The sequence below is a fragment of the Mustelus asterias genome, chromosome 14 (genome assembly GCF_964213995.1).
Source record: "Mustelus asterias chromosome 14, sMusAst1.hap1.1, whole genome shotgun sequence".
NCBI lineage: Eukaryota > Metazoa > Chordata > Chondrichthyes > Carcharhiniformes > Triakidae > Mustelus > Mustelus asterias.
In genome coordinates, this window is record NC_135814.1 from 39430654 (window position 1) to 39456447 (window position 25794).

The 25794-nt window shown below is 41.8% G+C and overlaps 1 protein-coding gene across 2 annotated transcripts in view; it reads right to left on the reverse strand.

Moving 5' to 3' along the window:
- Positions 1-160: 160 nt before the first annotated feature.
- The window catches only part of nostrin (nitric oxide synthase trafficking), a 46521-nt gene continuing 20887 nt past the window's right edge, over positions 161-25794 (reverse strand). The window contains exons 4-16 of one of the 2 annotated variants that reach the window (XM_078228200.1): positions 22438-22500; positions 18327-18408; positions 18152-18214; positions 17735-17833; positions 16223-16348; positions 13207-13305; positions 12946-13071; positions 11806-11914; positions 11622-11710; positions 9304-9429; positions 7312-7537; positions 3650-3733; positions 161-1503 (exon numbers count right to left, since the gene is read on the reverse strand). In XM_078228200.1, the coding sequence (XP_078084326.1) occupies positions 1367-1503; positions 3650-3733; positions 7312-7537; positions 9304-9429; positions 11622-11710; positions 11806-11914; positions 12946-13071; positions 13207-13305; positions 16223-16348; positions 17735-17833; positions 18152-18214; positions 18327-18408; positions 22438-22500 (1429 nt within the window). In that variant the 3' untranslated portion in view covers positions 161-1366. Of the gene's footprint in view, positions 1504-3649; positions 3734-7293; positions 7538-9303; positions 9430-11621; positions 11711-11805; positions 11915-12945; positions 13072-13206; positions 13306-16222; positions 16349-17734; positions 17834-18151; positions 18215-18326; positions 18409-22437; positions 22501-25794 lie in introns of both variants that reach the window. The other variant, XM_078228199.1, reaches the window with a different exon arrangement.

Below are 25794 nucleotides of genomic sequence, written 5' to 3' on the forward strand. Positions count from 1 at the left end.
TGGATATGTCATAATAAGCTTCAAGTGCCACATCTGGACCAGGCATCATGAAGTAACTCTTTGTAGGCTCCTCTTTCTTGATGTCAAAGGCACATGGCTAGATTAGAGTTACTTTCTGCACTATTTCCACAAGAATGCAAATAAATTAGAGTATTGTAATGTTTTAACTCTAGTTATGCTGGTAATTATGAGCTTCAGTTATTATTGACTTTGGCTGTCACTTTAATACTAGTGTTTTCAGCCCTGTTAACAGCTGTACCCTGCATACCTATTCATGCAAAAAGATTATGCTGGTTACTTGTGTTTTGTTTCGACATTAGGAGCTGTGAGTTGATTAAATCATGTCACTCATGTAGCTCAAAAATTACTTTGAAGTAAACAGGATTAATGGAGCGATATTTCTCAAGTGTAAATTTTACTTTATGATGGAACTTGGATAAAATAACCATCAAATGTAGATTGACATGTTTTTAAAGCATTTTAACAGCTTTGCATCATTAAAAAGAAATATTGTGCTTTGGATATAAATCACTGCCAGGTAAAGATTTGTCCTCATCCTGCTGACTCACTGAATTCATGAACCCATGGTTCTTAAATAAAGTAGGCAAAAGGACCATTACTTACTGTAAAAGTAACAGTGAGACTGAGACTAACAGCTTTTACTATCATTAATGTGCAATTCGCACAGCAACATCAAGCAAGCACATGCTTAAAAGTGAAAATCCAAGATACACCACTGCTCAGTAAGCTGCCTAAAAACATCTTGCTCTGTTCCATTCAAATGCATTACATGATGTGACATTCCTATACTGTACTTCCAACTTAAGTACCCTTTTTAATGACAAGGTATGTCTACTGACAAGGTACCACTGATACTGAAAGTTAATTTAGAGTTGTTGAATTCCTTCAGTATTTAATTGGAGATTATAAAAATATTTTTCTTTGTTGTGTTTCTCCAATTTTTTTCCCCCTATTGTTTTTTCAGACTATACTGTCCTATCTTCAGTCTGGTTAAGGAGATGCAGTTGCTTGTCCTGTTTACGTAGATCCCAGATATCCTACAGAGGGCACTGTTTCCCTCTTCCATTTCCAGTAACATCAATACAAAAGGGTTTAGAAATTGAAAGGGCAAATCTGTTTGCCCTTTTGTGAATTCTGTCCCATTAATGTTTGCATATGTGTACATATGCATAAATTGTCAGAATATGCATATGATTAAAGTGGTCTTTGTCCAAAACATTCATCGTTTTTTTTATAAAGGTAGTGCAAATCCACAGTCTTGAAATACAATTCTTTATCTTTTCGGCATTTTGCCAAGCCACCTTGTCTTCGTCTAAAAATCAGTGACACCAATGGTTTGCATTGTTTATGCCTCTGTTGATCTCTCTTTTTCCATTTGGGCTAATTCCTCTATGTAGGTAGCTGGGAAAATGCCCTTCTTTCCCCTCAAGCTGCCAAACCACCATCCAGTTGCATCCTTATTGTGAATAATAAGTATGTCGCCTACGGAGAAAAATAAATTGAAAGTCAAAATTTGTATCCAAGAATATAGTATTTTCTGGTTACTGATTTTTTTTTTAGGTATCCCCGTAATAGTTGCTGTTACCCAATGTTCTTCCATTATTGCATAAGTTGTGATCAACTAAATCTGTAAATGTAGCCGTTTTTCATAGGTTACAGGTGTGCTGCTCATGTTTATCATAGAATCCTACAGTGCAGAAGGAGGCCATTCGGCCCATCGAGTCTGCACCGACCACAATCCTATCCAGGCCCTATTCCCACAACCCCATGCACTTACCCGAGCTCGTCCCCCTGACACTAAGGGGCAATTTAACATGGCCAATCCACCTAATCCGCACATCTTTGGACAGTGGGAGGAAACCGGAGCACCGGAAGGAAGCCCACACAGACACGGGGAGAATGTTTAAACTCCACACAGTGACCCAAGGCGGGAATCGAACCCAGGTCCCTGGTGCTGTGAGGCAGCAGTGTTAGCCACCATGCCACCATCTAGCTCTCAGGCAGAAGTCCAAAGATGGCAAGCCCTATTGAATCTTGGTATGTTACACCACAGAGATAGATCATTTGATTTTTAGGCTGGTTTCTCTACTCAAGTCACATAGTCTAATCGCACTTTCCTGCTTGCTACCCATATCGTTTAATATTCCCAATGCTTGAGACTTCAGCAAAGATCTCTGGCAAAGAATTCTATATGCTCATCTCCTGTTAAAAGCATATTTAAACTCGTCATGAGGATTTTAAGTTGAATTTTCAGCAGGTTTTGAAAGAATAAACTGGTGTGGATATGTTCCCCGATGTTTGATGACTAAGTGGTAACAGATTTTAAGTCGGCGACAGGAAATTTCAATTCGGCTTACGTTATAGTATTTCTAAAAGCGGCTGAAACCTTAATGATGAATTCATCAATTTGAACTGTATTATTGACATGTAATTACTGGGTATCACTGTCGGCACTTTCTGGTTCTGCCAGTCAAAGAACTCTTCTTATTTTTCTAGGCTAATTGGGCTTTCCAGGAGGCATATTTTATTTTCTTAATGCTATTATGGACAATGTTGCACTTATCAATTGGAGGCATCCATAAATAATCATCTTAATCAGAATTTCACAATCACAGAAGGAGGCCATTTAGCCTATGTCTGCTTGCACTGGCTCTCCAAATGAGTATTATGATTTTGCGCCGTTTCCTGTCTTTTCCCCGTAACCTTGCACATTGCTTCTATTTAATGCCATCTTAAGCACCTTGAATGAACCTATTGACCACACTACCAAACTACTTGTGTAAAAAAAAAGATTTTTCTCACATTACATTTGCTTCTTTTGCAAATCACTTTAAATCTGTCCCCTCTTGTTCTTGACCCTTTACAAATGGGAACAGTTTCTCCCTATCTACTCTGTCCAGCTTCCTCATGATTTTGAACACCTCTCTCAAATCTCCACTTAGCCTTTTCTTCAAATCCCAACCCCTCCAATCTGTCCTCATAACTGAAGTTTCTTATCCCTGGAACCATTCTTGTAAACCTCTTCTACACACACCAATGTGTTCACATCCTTCTTAGTGTGGTTCCCAGAATTGTACACAATATTTCAGCAATGGTCTTGCATAATCATCTTGCTCCTGTCCTCTATTCCCTTATTAATAAAGCCCAGGATACTATGCTTTATTAGCTGCTCTCTCCACTTGTTCTGCCACCCTCAATGCTATATTCACGTAGGCCCCTCTGCTCCTGTGTCATAAAAATTTTACTCCTTGTTTTATATTGTTTATTCCTACCAAAATGCATCACCACACACGTCTCCACATTGAACTTCATCAGCCACCTATCTGCCCACTCCAACTTGTCTGTCCTTTTGAAGTTCTACATTGTCCTCCTCGCAGTTTACAATTTTGTATTATCCACAAACTTTGAAATTATCCCTCACACACCAAGACCCTGGAGAACACCACTACAAACCTTCCTCCAGCCTGAAAAAAATATCTACTGACCATTACTTTGCTTCCCATTATTCAGCCAATTTTGTATCCACATTGCTGCTGTCCCTTTTACTCCTTGAGGTATAACTTTTCTCTCAAGTCATCTGTTACAAAAAATTGTCAATCCTAGCTCTATACCAGTGATGAGTCCTTACCTTGCTGCATGTTAAGTTCATCATCTCTGACAGCCTGATAATCATACAGAGCTTTACATGTTCCAATCTGAACGGGATCGGTTGCTGCAGAATGAAAAAAGAATCTCCTAAATGTTTTGAAATACATTTATATGGTATCAATCTATGAACAAATATTTCTCAGCCTATAAAACTAATTTGAATTTTGTCATGTCATGACTAAGCATCTCACAATGAGCTGAAATTTAATGCCATCTAAGGTCTCAAATGTAGCATGTTTGATCACAGGCAGCACGCGTCTTTGAATAAGAGGTGTGAAATGGCCTTTGAGCACTTTTGTGCTGCTCTCAGTGAATTGGCAGCTTATTTTCATCTGCCCTGCATTTTCTTTTTCCTGATTGCCAATTTGCCATGAACACATAAACTACTGGTGAAATTCAATTTCATTCCTTTTCCTTTATAAACGAGACTGACAATGCACAGGAAAGGACTATCCAACAGAGGTGTGATGTTATCCTAAATTCTAGACTTGGCCGGGGGGGGGGGGGGGGGGGGGAGGAAAGGAAAACAGTGGTTAGCACTGCTGCCTCACAGCGCCAGGGACCCAGGTTTGATTCCAGGCTTGGGTCACTGTCTGTGCGGAGTCTGCACATTCTCCCCATGTCTGAGTGGGTTTCCTCCCTCAGTCCAAAAGATGTGCTGGTTAGGTGCACTGGCCATGCTAAATTCTCCCTTATGTACCCGATCAGGTGCCTGAGTATGGCGACCAGGGGATTCTCACGGTAACTTCATTGCAGTGTTAATGTAAGCCTACTTGTGACACTAATAAACCAAACTAAAATTAGATTACCTTGGAACATATTCCCAAGTGTCTGACTCTGCATTATAAGTGATCTCTGATCACTCCAAGCATGGTGACTATATTTTTATAAAACTCACTACCCACTAACATATTTCACTATAATTGACAACATTTTCTTAATGCTATCATAACATTTTTGTTATATTGCTGATAAAGAGACATGCTTTCGAAGCTTTTGGTCTTGCATTCATCAGGGTGGATTTGCAAGAGGACCAATTATAAGGAGAACAACAATTTATTCCGCATATGAAGAGAGTGTTGATTGTTGCAAAAATATACATGACAACCAATTTAAAGTAATCATTCAGGCTCCCAATGTGACTCACTTGTGTGTGCGAGAAGCAGCATATATTCACACATAGCTCTCCTTTGCAGACAGAAGGAGCAGGTCCACACATTGCAACTTTATTCAATTAAGCAAAAGCTTTGGGGACTGCCATTCCCAATGTCAATGAAATGATCGGAGCTTAATTGCCTAATTTGAATTTAAACAAAAGATTGGCAGTTAACTGTTTCCTGGTACATTCTCCACGACAATGTCTCTATAAATCAAATTCATTTGTCAACCAATCAGCGCCATCTTTTCAAACAGTAGGAATTGTTGTTCCTTTTACAATTAGTATTTTTGCTAATCTGTCCTGACGAGTGCAAGACGCAAAGTTTTGACAGCATATCTCTATTTCAGCAATACTCAAGTTCTATAAGACCAAACAACTATTTTCTTTAGAAAGAGGTTTCACTATTTTCAACATACTTTAAAATATTTTGAAACAGCTTTGCAAAATGCAGTCATCTTTGGAACATAATGAGGCGGTTTTCCAACCTCGCTGCACCTGACGCAGATCCTGGAAACTAGCATGCTGGCCTCAATCGGTTTTGTGCCTGGTGCCAAACAGTTTGCAATTGTCTCAGTGCGATTCTAATGCCGCAAATTGGGGAGGGGTGGGGGGGGGGGGGGGGGGGGGTGGCGGGGGGGATTGATTGGAAGGGGGACTGGCGTAGCCAGCAATCAGCTTCATCAGTGAGCCTAGGCTCCATCCCCCCAACCAATGGCAAGAATCACATCCTGGCTATATTTTTGTACTAAGTGCCATAAGATTGCAACTTGTCAAAAAAAAAACCCAGCACGATTCCTGTTTTCTCACTCATTCAGCACTTAGAATTTCTTTCGTAAGATAGCATCCTTAGTTGTTTTGGGAAAATTTTGCCCTATGTACTTCAATCTCAATTCTATCTCTCCACACTTATCCCCATATTCCTTCACTCTCTTATCAGTCTTTGCCTTAAATATGCTTAACAACTGAGAATCCAGTACTTTTTGGGTTACAATGAAGTAAGGCCTCCTCATGCAAGTCCTAAATAACTAATTCCTTATTTTGGAACTGCAACCCATCGTTCTGAACCAGAAGAAAAATCCTGCAGAATAAAACAACGTACAAGCAACTGACACGGTGGTACAGTGGTTAGCACTGCTGCCTCACAGCACCAGGGACCGGGGTTCAATTCCCGGCTTGGGTCACTGTGGAGTTTGCACGTTTTTTCCGTGTCTGTGTGGGTTTCCTCCGGATGCTCTGGTTTCCTCCTACAGTCCAAAGATGTGCAGGTTAGGTGGATTAGCAATGCTAAATTGCCCCTTAGTATCAGGAGGACTAGCTAGGGTAAATGCATGGTGTTACAGGGATAGAGCCTGGGTTGGATTGTGGTCGGTGCAGACTCGATGGGCCGAATGGCTTCCTTCTGCACTGTAGGATTCTATGATAAGATTATCATGGCAATTCACAACTTCCTTCTTCAGTTCTCATTCAATGAGTATGCCATATGTCTTAATGATCCTATTGTGCCTCCTCTATTTAATTTCAATTTTAAGTGAGATGATCTGCATTTCCTTGGTTGGTCCTTGGCTACACTCAATTAAAAAATACACTGCCTCCAAAAATATTTTTCAGTCTTATTTTTTCTAATAAAGGAAAATGTTTTTGAATTTTGAGTTATGCGGTTGTTGATTTTACAGAGCAGAGGTATCAAACATAAAAAATGTGAACCATTATAAGCAAATATATGAAGATATAGAAGTCTGTGCTCTTCAGGACAAAAGCAGAATACAAAAATTAATTTTACTGCATTTAATCTGCTTAAATTATTTCTCCCTGCTTCAGATTTTGTCCCAGATTTCAGCAAAAAACAGAATTGCTGAAAAGAGACACATTGCTGAAGCTTTTCATCTAGCACTCATCAGGACAAACTCAAAAACAATAAGTTTCAAACAATCCTAACAGTTTATATACCACTGGAGAAAAGGATGCTGATTGATTGGCAAGTCAACTCTGATTGGCCACGGTGTTGTCGTGGAAAAAGCAATGGGGAACAATACCAAACTCGTGGGTAAACCCATAAAAGGCACAAGGTTTGAACATAATCCTTTTGTATGTAGAGAATGGGACCCTGCATTTGAATGTATGTCGCTTCCAGGGAGCATAAATGAGCTTGATTAATTATCTTAAATTGATTGTTAATATAGCCATTTTTGCACTCAGGATTGTTTAGCAACTGCTGCCTGATAGATGTGACTTCACAATTGAAAAGCATTGCTGAACAATCCTGCATGTGCTTATGGCTACACTTGCAACTAATTTACGATAATCAGTCAAGCTCGTGTTGTGGTTCATTAATACATTCTTGCTTTTGTCCTGAAAAGTGCAAGGTTAAAAGTTTTGCAACATGGCTCTCTTTACAGCAACATTCAAATCATTGTTTGCATAATACTGGTCAGAAAAGTCTTGCAATCATTTAGACCAAAAATCACCTTGTTTACTTAAATTACCATCATCAGCTGAGCTTGCATCCACCTCTGATCGCTCAACTTCCATCTCTGAATGAATTGAATTAGTTGTATGATTAACATATATGGGTTCAGATATCTGCTCAGGGCTGTGTGCACGGTGATCTCTTCTGCTATCTGGAGGTACTGAGTTTGTCAAGGTACCGTGAGCCTGCACATTTTTCATTTTCATAGGACGTGATACCTGCACCAAACTGTGATGATATTCCTGCCAAAACAAAAGTTAATAATTAAAAATGATTTAAGGTTATTAAATCAATTGAATTTAGTGTGTGAAATATCACTTGTTGCCCATTATTATGCAACCCAATATTCTTCACTAGGATATCTTATGGTTCAGATCTATGGTTCCCTCAAGCACTTTGATTTGGTAAAGAAATTATGATGCTTAAAGTTCCCTACTCAAAAGGTACAGTGTTATACTGTGATCATTGTCCCTAATACTGGCGTCTCAAAAGAACTAGAAGGAATCTTTGCAATTTCCATCATATCTTGGATATCATCTTTGGGTACTGTCTACGATAACTGCGTGTAAGTATCGATCTCCCAGGAAATGCATTGATACAATTCTGATCTGTGTTATCATTCCAACTCAGCAAAACAATCTAAATTATTCTGTTTCTCTTCATTTATAGTTAAGTCCCTTCTGCAATACCTCCATATCCTCGTGTTACATTGAACAGCTATACAATCATACTCCAAAAATGATCTTACCAGTGTCTCACAGATGCTCATTATTGTCCCTGTACTGCATCACTCTGACTATATACCCTAAGGTTCACTTAGTTTTCTTTTCCAATGTTTCACACTGCTTCAGACTTGAATGAGTTTCCACCAGCATTACCAAATGTCTATGATGTGCCCTGTGGCCTCGAGCCATTAGTTTATATTCACACGGTTTATTTCTCTTTTCTGTCCACCTGAAATGGAATTTCATATTTGTTGACCTAGTTAGTTATCCAGATCTTATAGTACATTAAATTCACAGGCAAGAAAGGACCAGCAGAAGGACCTGCTCATGCTATGAGGACTAAAATCATGGATAAAACCTTTTTCCTACTTCCCCGCATCACCTAACTCTATCCCAAGAGCTCTGCAATCTTCTGAGAGAAAAATAAAACAAAAAAAATCCTTTTGTACCTGGTTTGCTTATTCTATATTGTGAAATCCTCATTCCCAATTTGATGGCATTTTTAAACTTAGATTAGTTTCCATCCCAGGCTCGAACTCCTTTATATCTTCTGTAAATAGCCCTGGTCCTAGCACTTTTTAACTATACATTTAAAGAGTTTTACAGACTTTTCTGATGCTTGGGTTTATAAGCACAAAAAATAAATTAACAGCAAAGTGAGAATTTAATGCTAAATACATTCAGGTTAAGAGGAATCATCTTTATTTAATCGGACCCTCAAAGGAAAATGTATCTGTAGGTTAGTCAATTGAATCATAGAATCCCTACACTGCAGAAGGAGGCTATTCGGCCCATCGTGTCTGCACCAACTCTCCGACAGGGAATCCCATAATGCCACGTATTTACCCCGCTAATCCCCCTAACCAGCATATCTTTGGACATTAAGGGACAATTTATCATGGCCAATCCACCTAACCTGCACATCTTTGGACAGTGTGCCCACCTTAGTCTAACACCGGCATCTCCACATCATCTTTGGACAGTGGGAGGAAACCGGAGCACCCAGAGAAAACCCACACTGATACGGGGAGAAAGTGCAAACTCCACACAGTCACCCAAGACAGAATTAAACCCAGCTCCTTGGAGCTGTAAGACAGCAGTGTTAGCCACTGTGCCATCGATTAATATTATTTTATAAATTAAATGAAGACAAAATTCACCCTTTGCAATTTATTTGTCAAAAGAATCAATATAATGTAATATATCATCATATGACAGTCTAGCCTTGATAAGTAGAGAAATTAGGAGACAAGTACAATGCAGTTAATTTAAACTCAGGGTACCTTATCTTTCCATTTAATGATGTTGCCACTTAGTGGATGGGATGGCTTGGGATTTCCTTCTAGTTCTGCCATAGTTGACGCAAGTTTGTAGAAATTTAATTCCAAGAGAATTAGTTTCAGTGTTGCCTAGGAACAGAAGTTAGATTGTTATAATTCTTAAAATGGAAAAATGTGCAACAGTTAAGCATTGGAATAATCTCATTTTCTCATCTTTAATTTGTGATAAATTGATTTCTAATATCCATTTTAATTTAACCATATTCTTCGAGAGAAAATATGATAATGCTACTTTTAAATTCAGCATGCATTCCCACTATAACCATTGTCAATAGGAAATGGTTTCTCTTCACACCAACTATGTAGTTAGAGTGTAGGGTGTGACTTTTTTGAACTAAATACAATGCTGTTCCCCAGTACTAATGTTTTTATATACATGAATGACTTGGACTTGGGGGCGCAGACTCAATCTTGAAGTTTGCAGATGATATAAAAACTTGAAAATACAGTAAACAAACAGATATCTAGCTGTTCGGTGAAAGAAATGGCAGAGGCACCTGCAGTATATTTTGCATTACAAATGTATATATAACTGTTTTATTACATCGAGTTAACCAAAATGGAGGATTGCTAACTGTTATACGAGACATCATGGAGTCTGACCGTTTGGTCACATTATAAAGTAACTTGTTCAGTGGGATCTCTCATACCCACCCACAGACAACTGCTTTGCATTCTAACTAGAAGCACAAACAAGTTAGAGATAAGTATGCTCAGTGAAGAAACCCATTGTCCAGATCCAAATACAGTGATGTGGTCTGGAAGTCATCATCAAACCGCTGGGACCTAACCATGAGCTGATCACCCACCCCCAAGATGGTTACCTGCCAATTCTATTGGATCAATGTGTAATGTATGTAATCAATAACCATTACGATTGGATCGTGTCCAGCTGCTTTGGGCTGAGTGACTAGATAAGAATTGGTAATTTCTTTGTCTTGGTGGAGTTGCATTTGGGTCACCCTGTGACTTCTCCCCACCGGCGTAAGAGCTCAATAAACTGTTTGATGATTGGAACAGACCCGTGTTGAGTGGTTCTTCTGAATTCATTCATGCTAACATAGTAATAGACTTGCAGGGGAGCAGACAGACTGGTGGAATGGCAGTCATATGATCAATAATATTCAACACTGAAAGGTATGAGGTGATGCAATTTTATAGGAAAAACGAGGAGAGAATACAAGCCAAATGGTGTGATTTTAAAGGGACACAAATCTTTGAAGATGGCTGGACATGATTAACAAAGTAGTTAAAGAAAGCATATGGGATCCTGGGCTTTATTAATGGCGGCAAAGTGTAAAAAAGCCAAGAAGCTGTGATAAGCCTCTATAAAACTCTAATTCAGCCTCAGATAGAGTATTGTGTCTGATTCTGGAAACCACATTTTAGGAAGGAGGTGTAGGTTTTGGAAACAGTCCAGAAGGGATTTACTAGAATGGTTCCAGGGACAAGAGATAGTTGGATAGATAGACTGAAAAAGCTGGGGCTGTTTTATTTACAGCAGAGAAGGTTAAAAGGAGATTGGATAGGCATATTTGAAATCCAGCAAGGTCTAAATAGAGAAAACAAAATGTTTCTAATAGCTGAAGGGTTGATAAATAGGGGACACATATTTAATGTGGTTGGTAAAAGAATTAGACACAATAAGAGGGAAAAAGTGTTTACACAAGTGGGTAGGATTTGGAACATAAGGTCTGATAGGGTAGTGGATATAAATTCGACAGTAGCTTTCAAAGGGAATTGGATAAATACTTGAAGGGGAAAAATACAGCGATATGGGGAAAGAGCTGGGGAGTGGGACAATCCGAATTGCTCTTCAAAAGAGCAAGTGTAGATTCAATGAGCCAAAACGCTTTCTTCTGTTCTGTATTACTGGGGCTCACTGAAATGAAGCAGACAAGGCTTCCTGGAAGGAGTGTTCTCACTCTGCTTCCCTTTGAAGTCAGTTTAGACTTTGTCAACTGATCTGCACTCTGAATTTAGCAATTTAGATGTCACATCCACATTAAACTTGTGGAGTGTGAATGGATTGAGTAATATCACAACTGGAATGAGTGAACAGAATCAAAAATTAAAACCATTTCAAAAGAAGGCATTTTGACTTACTTGCAAAAAAAACAGAATTTTCCCAGCATTAACTAGGAAGCCTACATTCGGTTCCCTTACAAACAATGATTACATGGTGCAATTCACTCTATTAAATCTCAGAGTCCCTTAGTCTAACCTTTATCAAAACACTAACATGATAGTGGGCGACTTACCTCATCTTGCATTGATACAGTTTTTTCTTCAGTCTGTGGATCTGAAAATGATGGACCTTTGAAACTTGTTCTAATCATTTTCTCTAACCCTGAAAAAGCAACCGAAAGATATTTATTTTCATTAGCGTTTTAAAACTAACACATTCACATTAAATCTTATGATTTTTAAAAGAAAAAAACCAACCTTCTTTGTCCTTATTTACTTTGTTTATATCTTCTTGAAGTCTTTGTAGTTTTAGTGCTAGTGCAGTCTTCCTTCTTTCCTTATCCATTGTGTTCTTATTATCTTCTTCCTGTTGGATAGAAGAAGCAAGATTTTACTTTTCATTCTTTCTTGGGATGTGGGCCAGCATTTATAGCCTATGTCTAATTGCCCTTGAACTGAGTGGTTTCATGCAAGAGTCAACCACATTGCTGTGTATCTGGAGTCACATGTAGGCCAGACAAGGATGGCAGATTTCCTTCCCAAAAGCTCACTGCTGAACTGGATGAGATTTTACGACAATCGACAATGGTTTCCCACCATCTGCCGTGGTGGGATTTGAACCCGGAGCATTACCATGGCTCTCTGGATTACCAGTCCAATGACAATACAACCGCCTCCCTGTTGTCTTTTACTGTGAAAAAGCAACCAAAATATTTATTTTCATTGGAGTTTTAAAACTAACATATTCACATTTACATAGTACCTTTCCTCAGCTCAGGACATCCCAAAGAATTTTACAGCCCATGATATTTGGCCACTTTATAATGTTTAGAAAAGCAGTGGCGTAGTGTTATGTTCAATTATTCCTTCAAATTTTCTGAATCCAGAACACTTCTAAATCAAGAGTGCCATATGAAGGTTGGAAAAGGCTCTCAATTGACATATTAATTTAACTTTCTGCTGCTAACTGAATTATTACACATTTCCAGCACTTCCACTCTCTAATATATTCTAACTTCTGTCAACCGCTGTTAACTTCTATTAAGGGCGGTAGGGTGGCATAGTGGTTAGCACTGCTGCCTCAGAGTGGCTTTGATTCCAGAGGGGACTGTGTTGTTTGCCCATGTCTGCTTGGGTCTCCTCCAGGTGCTCCGGTTTCCTCCCATACTCCAAAAATCTGTAGGTTAGATGGATCAGCCATGACCCTCTTTCGGAGGGTCAGTGCAGACTCAATGGGCCAAATGGCCTCCTTCCGCACTGTAGTGATTCTATGATTGTGACATTATTTTGAATCTTTACATTAAACTATGGGACAATTTGCACTCATTTGATATTTTATTTTTGGTACTATATAAACATATAAACAAACTGTAACTTAAATTTTAAATATCTACTTACGTAATAATCTGTAAGCAGAAATTCTACTTTGTTTTCATCTGACAACATGGATGTGCTGTCCAGCAATGTCTGGATATCTTCCTCAATGTTGACATTTTGTACAGCTTCATGAATTTGCCTTTGACGCTAAAGATCGCATAAAATAGATTTCATTCAATTGCAAAAATTCAAAATTTAAAAAATACTTATGCATTGATATTGCTTAACAACAGTATTTCCTGTAATTATAGGGATGAGGTGTACTGATGGCACAATTCTTACTTCTATGAGTGTTCTTCCAAAGCAAGTGATGTGGTCGCTGTATTTATTTAAGATATCACAAAGAAGCTTTATCTTTTCTGTTTCCAAAGTATGTATTATCTGTTAGAAAGCAGAAAATGACCATGAATAATCAGAAAGCTAGAACACTTTAAATGTAATTCGAACAGATAAGGACACAGAGGAGGCGATTATACGAGAAAAGTTCTAAGTGCCTAGAAAACGGGGGAGTTTTAGATCCACTTTTTGGGTGAGTCCAAATTGCCTACCTTATGCACTTAGAGAAGGAGAAAATGGACTAGGCCGTTTCTAGCCACCAGAGGGAGGGGCGGGGCTTAACTCGCCAGCAAGGCTGCTGCAGCAGCAGAGGGTGGCATTGCGCATGTGCAAGCCTGTGGCTGCATATATGCAGTGGCAACCAGCAGAGAGCGGACAGCTCTGAGAGATCTGTCTGCTCTCTGCTACTGCAGCCAGCTTCGACCCAGCGCAACCACCCCCCCCCCCCAACTATCGCGGGAGCCTGCGGCTGATTGCAAGTGCCCCCCCATCAGCAAATATCACCCCTGCGCCCTGACCAAATGCCCTTGTTCTCCCTCATCGATTGCGATGCAGAGTGGCAACGGGCCGTCCCTCTCCCCCCTCCAATCAATCGTGTGCAGAGTGGCAGTGGGTTTCCCTTCCCTACCCATCTGCCTTCCCCCTTCCTTATCCTGCCCCCTTCAGGTCCCGGCCCTGGCCTGGACCCACTCCTTCAGGCCCTGCCCCCCCCCCCCCACCTCCACCCCTTAGGCCCCGTCCCTGGCACTGGTATGGGGGCTCGATGGCCTCCGATTCTCCCGGCGAGGCCATCACGACTGGTCCCCGTTTGTGGTGAGAGGAAACGTCTCCTGGCGAGGTCACAAAGGCAAGTGAGCCCGGGATCTACCTTAAAATGAGCATCTAAATACATTTGAATAGATTATTCAGCCTCTCGCCGGAAATGGGCGGGAGGCTGAATGCGCCAGATATCCGGTGCTGGTAAGATGGCGAGAGACGGGTAATCATGCGCAAACCCGATTTCTCGGCTCTCGCGCGATTTTACCGGCTCATCCCGCCCATCAATGGGCAAGGACAAAGTGGTAAAAATCACCCCCCGAATCTGGGGGCTTTTCCATTTTAATTAACCTGTTGAAACAACTGAGAGAAATACAGGTTTAAGTTGTGGAACAAAGAAATAATATTATAACAATGAGCTATATCAGATGTTTCCAGTTATTCACCATGCCGACACCATAGTTAAGAAAGCCCCACCAACGCCTCTACTTTCTCAGAAGACTAAGGAAATTTGGCATGTCAGCTACGACTCTCACCAACTTTTACAGATGCACCATAGAAAGCATTCTTTCTGGTTATATCACAGCTTGGTATGGCTCTTGTTCTGCCCAAGACCGCAAGGAACTACAAAAGGTCATGAATTTAGCCCAATCCATCACGCAAACCAGCCTCTCATCCATTGACTCTGTCTACACTTTCCGCTGCCTCAGCAAAGCAGCCAGCATAATTAACGACCCCACGCACCCCGGACATTCTCTCTTTCACCTTCTTCCATCGGGAAAAAGATACAAAAGTCTGAGGTCACATACCAACCGACTCAAGAACAGCTTCTTCCCTGCTGCTGTCAGACTTTTGAATGGACCTACCTCGCATTAAGTTGATCTTTCTCTACACCCTAACTATGACTGTAACACTACATTCTGCACTCTCTCGTTTCCTTCTCTATGAACAGTATACTTTGGCTGTATAGCGCGCAACAATACTTTTCACTGTATACTAATGCATGTTGACAGTAATAAATCAAATCAAATTGCTGGCTATGGTGATAGCTATTCACAGCTAAGTATATCATTTGGAGTTAATTATCTCCTTGAGTTTATTGAAAGAAACCTTCCACTGTAACAAAGCATTTAAAGAAAAACCCTTTTCCTGTTTAGGTCATTCAAATACCATTCTCTGACTTAGAAAACCTGGATATCTGACTTAGATATTGATATTTGGGTTGTTAGGTTTTGCTGCTACCATACAAAAGAAGAATAATTAGAAGACACTCAGGTGACATGTTTCCAGGCCTCTACTAATAGCTCTCTGTGTGTAGCTCTAAGAGATATGCAAAAATATCACAGGTTAAGGCATAAATAGGAAAACTTCACCCTCCGACTAGCTGCAGTTATTTTCCCAATTCAATGAGCCAAAAAAATAACAAAACCCATCTGCTGGACCCCTCCTCCAGCCCAGCCACCGGATTCACCGGAAGGGCTGATCACTGGGCAGGTAAACCTTCAGTAATGGTGGGAGGAGGCCCTTAATTGGCCATAATTGGCCCACAGGTTGCCCAATGCTTCCCCTGCTGCTAAGGTGGGGACAGTTAGGCACCAGGATCAGTGCAGCGATCACCCAATTTTAAAGCCCCCCAACCCCCATCTCTTCTCCTGGCCTCCCACCCCTGGGAGCCTGTTAAATATTTGGACCATGTTTACGTTGAAGTTTCCATCACAAAGTTAGAACACTTGGTGCTAGATCAGAACAAAGTGAACTTGTACCTCAAATTGTAAGGAAAGGGCCAGTTGGGCCATAATTTATTTTTCCAAGTTAACCCAAACGGGCTTCTTTTGGCTTCTAAAAATACCCTGCATAAATAATGCAAAACTTTAAAAGGTTTTAAAAAAATTTTAAATTCCATCCAGAAAGCAAAATTCAAACTGAATCCAATTCATGGCCCCACGTGAGGGTCAAGCAAGATCCAAGCTGACAGGATGAGGCACTGCACCCCATCCCAGGCTTGATCTGACACTTCGGGTGGAGTTCTCTGGCCGCGCTGGTCTAAAAGCTGGAAATTCCCACCCGACTGTCAATGACGTTTCAAATTCTCCGCAACCCGCCCGCTAAAATTCCTGTGGTGGGCGGGATAGGAGAATTCCGGCCTTAATCTTAGCCAAAAGGCCGAGATGGCTTTGAAAAAATTCTACAAATACCTTTAACTTGCCTGATAAGACTGTTCAAACATGGATTCCCACTTTAGCCTGACGTCCTCGCCAGCCCTGTTTAGCTCATAGTACCTTTGGTCAACTTTTGTCAGTATTTCCGTTGACTTCTTCAATTTATTCAGCAGCTATGAGATCAAACCAGTAACAACAAACATTTGGTTAAAAATAGTTACAACAGCCCAACGTATAAAGAATATACCTTCACTGGAGGTGAATTCACATTAGAGCCTATCTGGTATAAAGTCTGCAAGGTTACGTGAACGATTATTATGCTAAAGGTAAAATTAAGAGATGAAAGGTCGGACACCTGAACTGTTAACCGAACTGTTTCTCTCTCCATAAATGCTGCCAGACCTATTGAATATGGACGGTAGCACAGTGGTTAACAGTGCTGCTTCACAGCTCCAGGGACCTGGGTTCGATTCTCGGCTTGGGTCACTGTCTGTGTGGAGTTTGCACATTCTCCTCGTGCCTGCGTGGGTTTCCTCCGGGTGCTCCGGTTTCCTCCCCACAGTCCAAAGATGTGCGGGTTAGGTTGATTGGCCATGCTAAAAAATTGCCCCTTAGTGTCCTGAGATGCGTAAATTAGAGGGATTAGTGGGTAGGATATGGGGGTAGGGCCTGGGTGGGATTGTGGTCGGTGCAGACTCGATGGGCCGAATGGCCTCTTTCTGTACTGTAGAGATTCTATGATTTCCAGTTTTTTTCTGTTTTTGTTTCAAATTTCCAGTGTTCGCAGTATTTTGCTTGTGGATAAAATAAATGGACTCACACAGCAAGTACATGCCTGTAGGCTTACAGGGTCCTTCACTAAAGAGTTGATTCCCTATAGTCAGTTCCTGATGTTAACTGAGTGAGTAAAAAGTGAGAGAGATTGAGCTTCTTCTCCCGAGGGGAGGGTTAGGACAGTCAGAATAAACCACACCATTCTCATGGAACAATTAGAATAGCTGTACTGTGATCCACATGGGATCACAACTAAATGGAACAAGCTGGATGAAGCAGTGGGAACTATGTTACTTCCATACTTTTGAAATTCCTGTACATGACCTGAAATGAACTACTTTCTTGTGGTAGCCCTGATGGATATTAAAGCACCTGGAATACTTCTCTTTTAAGTGGTGTTACAAAATTTGACAGTATTACTGGCCACCCAATTTGTTGAATCCGACAGGACCCTGCCTGTAATGTTTTCTGAGATACAAACTGCCACTGTCAGTTTGGTAATGAGTAACCCAAAACAACTGAAGAATAGAAATCAGCAAAGATGAACAGCCTAAAGTATTTAATGACAGGATTTAGGATGTATTGATTGCTGCTCAATAGTAAGAGGCTTAATATACTGCCAACCTGTAACTAAGTAACACTAATGTACTGCCAGCTTATTACCAAGTAACAATGTTAAGCAAATAATTTCAATAAAATATTTCAATTTCAGTGCAGCTCACTTAAGATCAAGCAGCAGTCCTACAGTGAAAGTGGGCTATTTTATATATTTCAGTCTGAACAACCTTTCTTTTCTCTTTTTCAGACACCATTTGCTTGTTGTTTTCCAATAAGTCAAAGACAGCTTCATGGTCCTTGGTTGATCTCATCAATTTCTTTTTACTCTGTGATCCAAAAAATATTGCAACAAATTAGAATCTGAATTAAAAAGGTAAGATTTTCGATGTGATTAATGTTTGATAAAGCAAGAAAACCACATAATATTTTAAAAATATTTTCAATGCCTTTAATACCCAACCTAATACCCAGAATCAAGGTAGACAAAAACTATACGACTGGCTTGCAAGTAAAATAGCCTCAGCAAAATTATTTCTTTGCCTTTACAAAATGTGCTTAAGAAAAAAGTAAAATGATTGTCAAGCATTATACTTTAACATTGAATACGCAGTCTGGAGTACAATTTTAACAATGGTAAATTCTACCTTAATTTGTTGACTCCAGTTTTCCGTAACAAGTTTTGATGACTTTTCAACCACATTATCCGTCTGATGTACAAGGATGGACAAAATAGGAAAGATTAATGTTAAAGGAGCAACCAAAATAGGTTATCTAAAATACAGAAAAATGTTGTTATCTTGTAGAATGCAAAATACATACTGACTTTCTCCTTTTAGTATGCTCATCCAGCATTTGACGGATTGGTTTAATGGCTTCTTGCTGAATGGTACTGGCTAATTTCCTGTTTTAAAAGCAAATACAATGATTATTACATCTGGTTTTCACTGGGCATTTGAAAAACATATCAGGCTACAAGATAATTTTTCTATGGATGTTATCACCAAAGAAAACAGTAAAAAGTTGTACTTATAAAGTGTTCTTCAGAATGCTTTGGGAGAGGTAGACACAGAATAGAGAGAAGAGCAATTTGGGAGAAACAAAGAATAGCAAAGATAGATAAAGAACCCAAAACAGAAAATGCTGGAAAAATTCAGCAGGTCTGACAGCATCTGTGGAGAGAGAATACAGCCAATGTTTCAAATCTGGATAAGCCTTTATTGGCTCCATTCTCTCTCCACAGATGCTGTCAGACTTGCTGAGATTTTCCAGCGTTTTCTGTTTTTGTTTCAGATTCCAGCATCCACAGTATTTTGCCTTTATTATAAAGATAGATAAAGGTTTTCAGCAGGTTTTTTGAAGGCAAGAGAGAAAAGAAGGCCAAGTGGTTTAAGAAGACAATTTTATATACGTTGGTAGGTAGGAGTGAAGGCATCTAGGCATCCCTTATTCAAATTATTAAAAGTTAGCCTACAGGAACAAAAAGTAATCAAAAAGGTTAATGGTGTGTCTGCCTTTATCTCAAGAATTGAAATACAACAGTGAAGATGCGAGCCCTGGTCAGACCCCATCTGAAGTTCTGGATTGAGTTTTGAGCACCCAACCTCAGGAGGGACATAATAGTTTTGAAGGGGGTATGCTGCACAGTCAGCAGAATAATGCTGGGGCAGAAAGACTTTACTTATAAGGGCAATCTGCATAAACTGGGTTTGTATTCCTTAGATTTCAGAAGATTGAGGGCTTATCAACTGAATATGTTTGAAATAATAAAATATTCAATAGGGTAAACACAGAGAAACTATTTCCTCTAGTGACTGAATCTAGAACAAGGGAGATAATTCTAAAATTGATTCTAGGCCAGTTAAGAGTGAAATCAGGAAGCACTTCTTCACATAAAGTATAGTGGAAATCTGAACTCTCTTCCCCAAAGGGCTCTGGATTTTGGGCTGATTGGAATTTAAGGCTGAGAATTATAAATATCGGTTCGATAAAGCCATCAAGAATATGGAGAAAAGATGGGTAAGTAGAATTGAGGTAGAGATCAACCATGGTGTAATACAATGGGTTCAAAAGGTGCTAAATGCCCTCCCCTGTTCCTGTTATGGTTACATTCATTCATTCTTTGATAGTAGAACAGAAGGAGTGGTGCAACATGCAATAATCCCAACTTGGAGGAAATAAGCCACTTAAAACTGAAGTTCTCAGATAGGGTGGAAAGAGGCCATGGAGAAATACCATAGAGTTAATGAAGTTGACAGAGAAGTAGACTAGGGTGGTATCAGGATACATGTAGAAACTGATTTCATGGTTGTGGCTATTAGGGGCTGGATGGAGAGAATGTGTCACCTATGGAACCGTGGGCACATCATGAGTGACTAGATAAGATGTGGGAAGAGAAATCACTTAAGGGGACCTAGTGGCTACATTGAACCAAGACAAGAATGTTGATGCAGACAGGTTCCACAATGTTGAATTCCAGAACAGAGGCAATGGAATGATTAACAGTTTCTCAGGCAGCAATGAGAGCAAGTAGGGGTAATAGGCACATGAAGCTGCAGTCTTAATCTCACGGACTGCCATCAGTGTCTTTTGTCAGGTTGTTGAACGGGTTGAAGTTCAATCCCTTTTGTAATGGAAGCATTTTTGCCACAAAGCGTATTTATTTACAGCAGGAGTTAATCAATTCAATATTATTCAATAAGAGTTTGAGGAACCTGTACAACTTGGCATCATCTTCCTAGCATTCATTCATTCGTACAATAGCAGTTCCTCTAAAGATTTTTATTCGCATCTTTCATGGGGCAGAATTCTCCCAAGCCCCTGCCAGCAGGTTCGATGGCGGGTCTGGGGGAGGAATATGGTGGGACGCCCAGAAATCGATTCCACGCAAGCGTGAATTTACAGCGGGATCTTCCACTGGTGCCCGTCATGGCGGGTCGGAAAACCGGCCCTGTTGATGGAATGCAGATGAAGATCTGAAACCTCTGTTCTTCTATGCCAGATTCTCTGCAATGCTGGCAGGAAAATATGCCAGCATGAAACACATTTGGAGCAACATAGATATCAGGATTCATCTGAACAATGCTTGGGGCTGCCTCCAGAGTTCGGGATGGAAGCCACCTGCAATCTGAACCCAGAGAATCTGCAGCTCGACTTTCCAGATTTGGTGTCCTGGATGGGGGCCATCTTCCAGCCTCAGAATGTTCCTGGAATCCATCACCATTCTCATGAGGTTCATCTTCCAATCTCAAAGAGCTCCTGGAGAGTGATCTGCATTTTCAGGTGGTCCACCTTCTTTCTTCAATAGTGGATCAGTGATGCTGGATGCCTTTTCAATGTTGCACCTGGACACCTCAGCGATCTATGCGCTATTCAGGTCTGTCCCACCACTGAATGCGGCATATTGCCCCTGAGCACATAAGTAATGAGGTCGGAGCCAGAAGATCTGGTGTGTTTTCTCGCCAGCCATTGCAGCGGGAAACATTCCACACTCCCAAGCCGCCACAGCACTTAGTCTCAAAATGGGAGAATTCCACCCATGTTGTGGACTTAATTTGATTCTATACTGCTCACTTTGCTGAGGAGGACTGTTGCCTGCTTCTGTATTTAGTAACGCAGCTGCAACAAACACATATAAAACATACACTGAAGAGACTTCAGGCAGTACACAAAGATCATAAAGAGTCATTCAGGCTGCAGAAAAGTGATGTGATTAGATTTTGATCAGTTTTGAGACTCCATTGGGCAAATCAATGGTGTAACAACCAGCATAATTGTGACAAAACCAAAAGAGAAAATGCTGGAAAATCTCAGCAGGTCTGGCAGCATCTGTAAGGAGAGAAAAGAGCTGACGTTTCGAGTCCAAGTGACCCTTTGTCAAAATTGTGACAAAATGCTGCTGAGGGAAGATGCAACATCCAATTGATTTAACTGGAAATCAGTTGCTTAAAAAACTTCACCTACACGAGAAACAAAGAGCAGAAAATGGCATCCCCACTATGTCGATCTAAGCTTTCAATTGCTGTCCTCGAAATAGTAATCAGAAGTTATGATATTGAAAAAAATATATTTCCAAATACAAAAAGCCACCCACCCACAACCGGTAGATGCCAAACTGTTAAATGTAAGAAACAAGGTTTCTAAATTTTGCATGCCACCAAATGCTGCAGGAAATATATCAGTAATTCATTACAAATGACCAAACAAAAAACTCATAAAAGGACTTTCTATGCAGATCCATAGGGAACAGAAAACGACAAAGACTTGAGTTCAGCCCAGATCTGTCACCGTGTCGACGAAGGACTCTCATCACTCAAGTCCTCCGATTCTAGAAAGATTTTTTTCCAATTGTTTTTCAATTTTATTCCTCAGCAAGTGGGATGCTAAAATATCATCACCGAAAACTTAGCTGACTTCCTGCAGACTACACATGTCCAGGGTGAGCAGCTACTGGCCCAGAGGTGGTATTCCTGCCTCTGAGTCGACATGGACCAACTCCAGACAGGCCTAGAACCTTGGCTCTAATGCTGGGTTGAGGTTCAAAGGTGGTACGTGTATCTGGTAGGTTTGTGTGTCCCACCCCATCATAAAGCACAGTTGCGGTTCTTTCATCTTGCTGGCAGCCCAGCCAGGAGAAAGTATAGCAAGGAATAAAACCATCAGAAAGGCAAAGGAAAAGTTGCTCTTCTCGGGACAGACCTGAGAGAATCTCATGTGTGTTGAGTTACCACCTGCCTGGTGAACAAATGTCTAAAGCTTTAACCATTACTGTATCAGCTATTAGCATTATATAATATGGAGCAGAATAAAGTAGGATACAAATCCTTCAATGCTCAAGTTCACACAATAGCCGGCTAGACACGGTTCCAAACTATTTCTATGACTTGGTGACTCTGATTCATCCCTGTCCATCGAACGCCACCTATATACCCACCCGTGCAAATCCGCTGTAAATGTCATTTCTTGAGAGACGCAGTTCCACCCATCAAAAATGGAGCTGAAAAGAAAAATGTTAAATAATTAATAACATGAAGTCATCAATAAATATCCTGAAAATAAAAATTGGACTGTCCAAAAATACGCTGATAAAAATACAGTCGAAGGTTGGTAAATGTTTTTAAAATGTCACTTTATTGGGGTGCTGGATATGTATGATTACTACAGAAACTTCAACAGTTGAAAATTATCTAGACCCAAAGATATAAGTTTCCATGGAGACTAGTACAATCAGTTCTTTATTTTTGTTGCCAATTTTCTCCCTTTACTGTCACTCTTAATGACATTGACTCCCAGCTGGGATGCAATTCCTTGAATGCCAGTTAGAATCTGGCCATTATTCATGTATGAATCCTGCTGGTGAGGACTAACAGGCTATTTAACCGCACAGAGCATCATTGCAAAGTCTGACCCTGGCCTTACTCGATTTCTGCAACTTCATATGTTCTGTTGCATGGTGCTCGAGAACAGTAAGCCTGGTTCTTTTCCCCTTCCCACTGATGCACCTCAATGAGCACCCGGAAACAAGGCTTTAGAACTGAAGGCTTTAATACATTAACAATGAAACTACTAACACAAATTCACCCGTTCAGACTGAAGGGGTCCTGCCGGAGCAGGGGGTCTTATACCCTGCCACCGGAGGCGGGACCCCACTGGAGTGTGCCATGATAACACTTAGGACAGGTAAACACCCTATCCCAACAACATAGTACAACCCCCATAACAACAACACCCTAGCCCAACAGTAACACAATAACAACCCCAGTGGTGAACCAACGATGGTTCACCACATTCACCCCTCCTTTAGGAACCAAAGGTGGCGGGGTGGATGAAAACAGACAATGACAAAAAAAATAACAGGATTCACAAGTCCAGACGGTCTGGAGGACCACACCGACGCTGCGATCTTCTCAACACCGGTTGCGAAACCGGAGCAGGTGCTTGCGGTGGCTCTCTCAAAACAACATCTGGCTGTCCCCTCAAAGACTCCCGGGCCGGCCGGCCCTGATGAGGCGATGGTGTAGGGGATCCTGGAACGTTTGGTGGTGGTGGTGGTGGTGATGATGGTGGCGCCGATCTCCGAGTCTCAGGCAAGCTGTACATGGGAGTAAAAGTGTTATGCACTGGTCCCGGTGCTGACCGCGCCACGTCTGGGGAAGTAATGAGGAGTAGTGGATCTGTGACTGGGGGAATAGGAGCGACAGGAGTTGCTACGTCCCCTGCGGGCGCCAGGTCTCTAATGGAGACAGTGTCCTCTCGCCCGTCAGGATATGCCACATAGGCATACTGAGGGTTGGCGTGGAGGAGTTGGACCGGTTCGACCAAGGGGTCGGACTTGCGAGCCCTCACATGGCGCCGCAGAAGGACGGGTCCTGGGTACGTCAACCAGGCTGGCAATGAGGTCCCCGAGGACGACTTCCGAGGGAATGAGAACATCCTCTCGTGGGGAGTAGCATTGGTTGCCGTACACAGGAGGGAGCGGATAGAACGGAGCGCAGTTGGAAGGACCTCCTGCCACCGGGAGACTGGAAGGCCCTTGGATTTCAGTGCCAGTAGGACAGCCTTCCAGACTGTAGCATTCTCCCTTTCCACCTGTCCGTTACCCCTAGGGTTGTAGCTCGTGGTTCTACTAGAGGCAATCCCGAATGAGAGCAGGAATTGCCTCAAGTCGTTGCTCATGAACGACGAGCCCCTGTCGCTATGAATATAGCAGGGGTACCCGAACAGGGTAAAAAGCTCACTGAATGCCTTGATGACGGTGGCAGTCGACGTGTCCGCACAGGGGAAAACAAACGGAAACCGGGAAAATTCGTCTATTATGTTAAGAAAATAGACATTCCGATCCGTTGAGGGAAGGGGGCCCTTAAAATCTACACTCAGCCTCTCAAAAGGGCGAGTGGCCTTGACCAAATGTGCCCGGTCTGGTCGATAAAAGTGTGGTTTGCATTCTGCGCAAATCCGACAACTTCTAGTAACTGACCTGACCTCCTCCACCGAGTAGGGTAGGTTGCGGGCTTTTATGAAGTGGTAGAGTCTGGTGACTCCAGGATGACACAGATCATTGTGGAGAGCCTTCAAGCGGTCCTCCTGCATGATGGCGCATGTTCCGCGCGAGAGGGCATCCGAGGGCTCATTGAGCTTCCCTGGACGATACATAATATCGTAATTATAGGTGGAGAGCTCAATTCTCCACCGCAAGATCTTATCGTTCTTGATCTTGCCCCTCTGCGTGTTACTGAACATAAACGCCACGGATCGTTGATCCGTGATCAGGGTGAACCGCTTACCTGCCAGGTAATGGCGCCAGTGTCTGACTGCCTCCACAATGGCCTGAGCCTCCTTTTCCACCGCTGAGTGCCGAATCTCTGGGCCTTGAAGGGTGCGGGAAAAAAACGCGACGGGCCTGCCTGCCTGGTTTAGTGTGGCGGCTAGGGCGAAGTCCGATGCATCACTCTCCACCTGGAAAGGGATGGATTCATCCACCGCGTGCATCGTGGCTTTCGAGATGTCGCTTTTCAAAACCTTGAAGGCCAATTGGGCCTCCGGCGTAAGTGGGAAGGTCGTGGACTTAATGAGCGGACGAGCTTTGTCCGCGTAGTTGGGGACCCACTGTGCATAATACGAAAAGAACCCGAGGCATCTCCTCAGTGCTTTCGTGCTAGCGGGCAAGGGAAGTTCAGTGAGTGGGCGCATACGGTCTGGATCAGGGCCAATGACCCCGTTTTCCACCACGTATCCGAGGATGGCTAACCTATGCGTACGGAATACGCACTTCTCCCTGTTATAGGTCAGATTCAGGCGAGATGCAGTGCGTAGAAAGTGTTGGAGATTCGTGTCGTGGTCCTGCTGGTCATGGCCGCAGATGGTGACGTTATCCAGGTACGGGAAGGTAGCCCGCAACCCGTTCTGGTCCACCATTCGGTCCATAGCACGCTGGAAGACCGAGACCCCATTGGTGACACCAAATGGAACCCTGAGGAATTGGTATAGACGACCATCCGCCTCAAAAGCCGTATATTGTCGGTCCTCTGGGCGGATGGGGAGTTGATGGTAGGCGGACTTAAGGTCTATGGTAGAAAACACTCGGTACTGCGCAATCTGATTGACCATATCAGAAATGCGCGGGAGAGGATACGCATCCAGCTGCGTGTATCTATTAATGGTCTGACTATAGTCGATGACCATCCGAGGTTTGTTCCCGCTTTTGACTACCACGACCTGCGCTCTCCACGGACTAGCACTGGCCTGTATGATCCCTTCCTTGAGGAGCCGCTGAACCTCAGATCTAATAAAG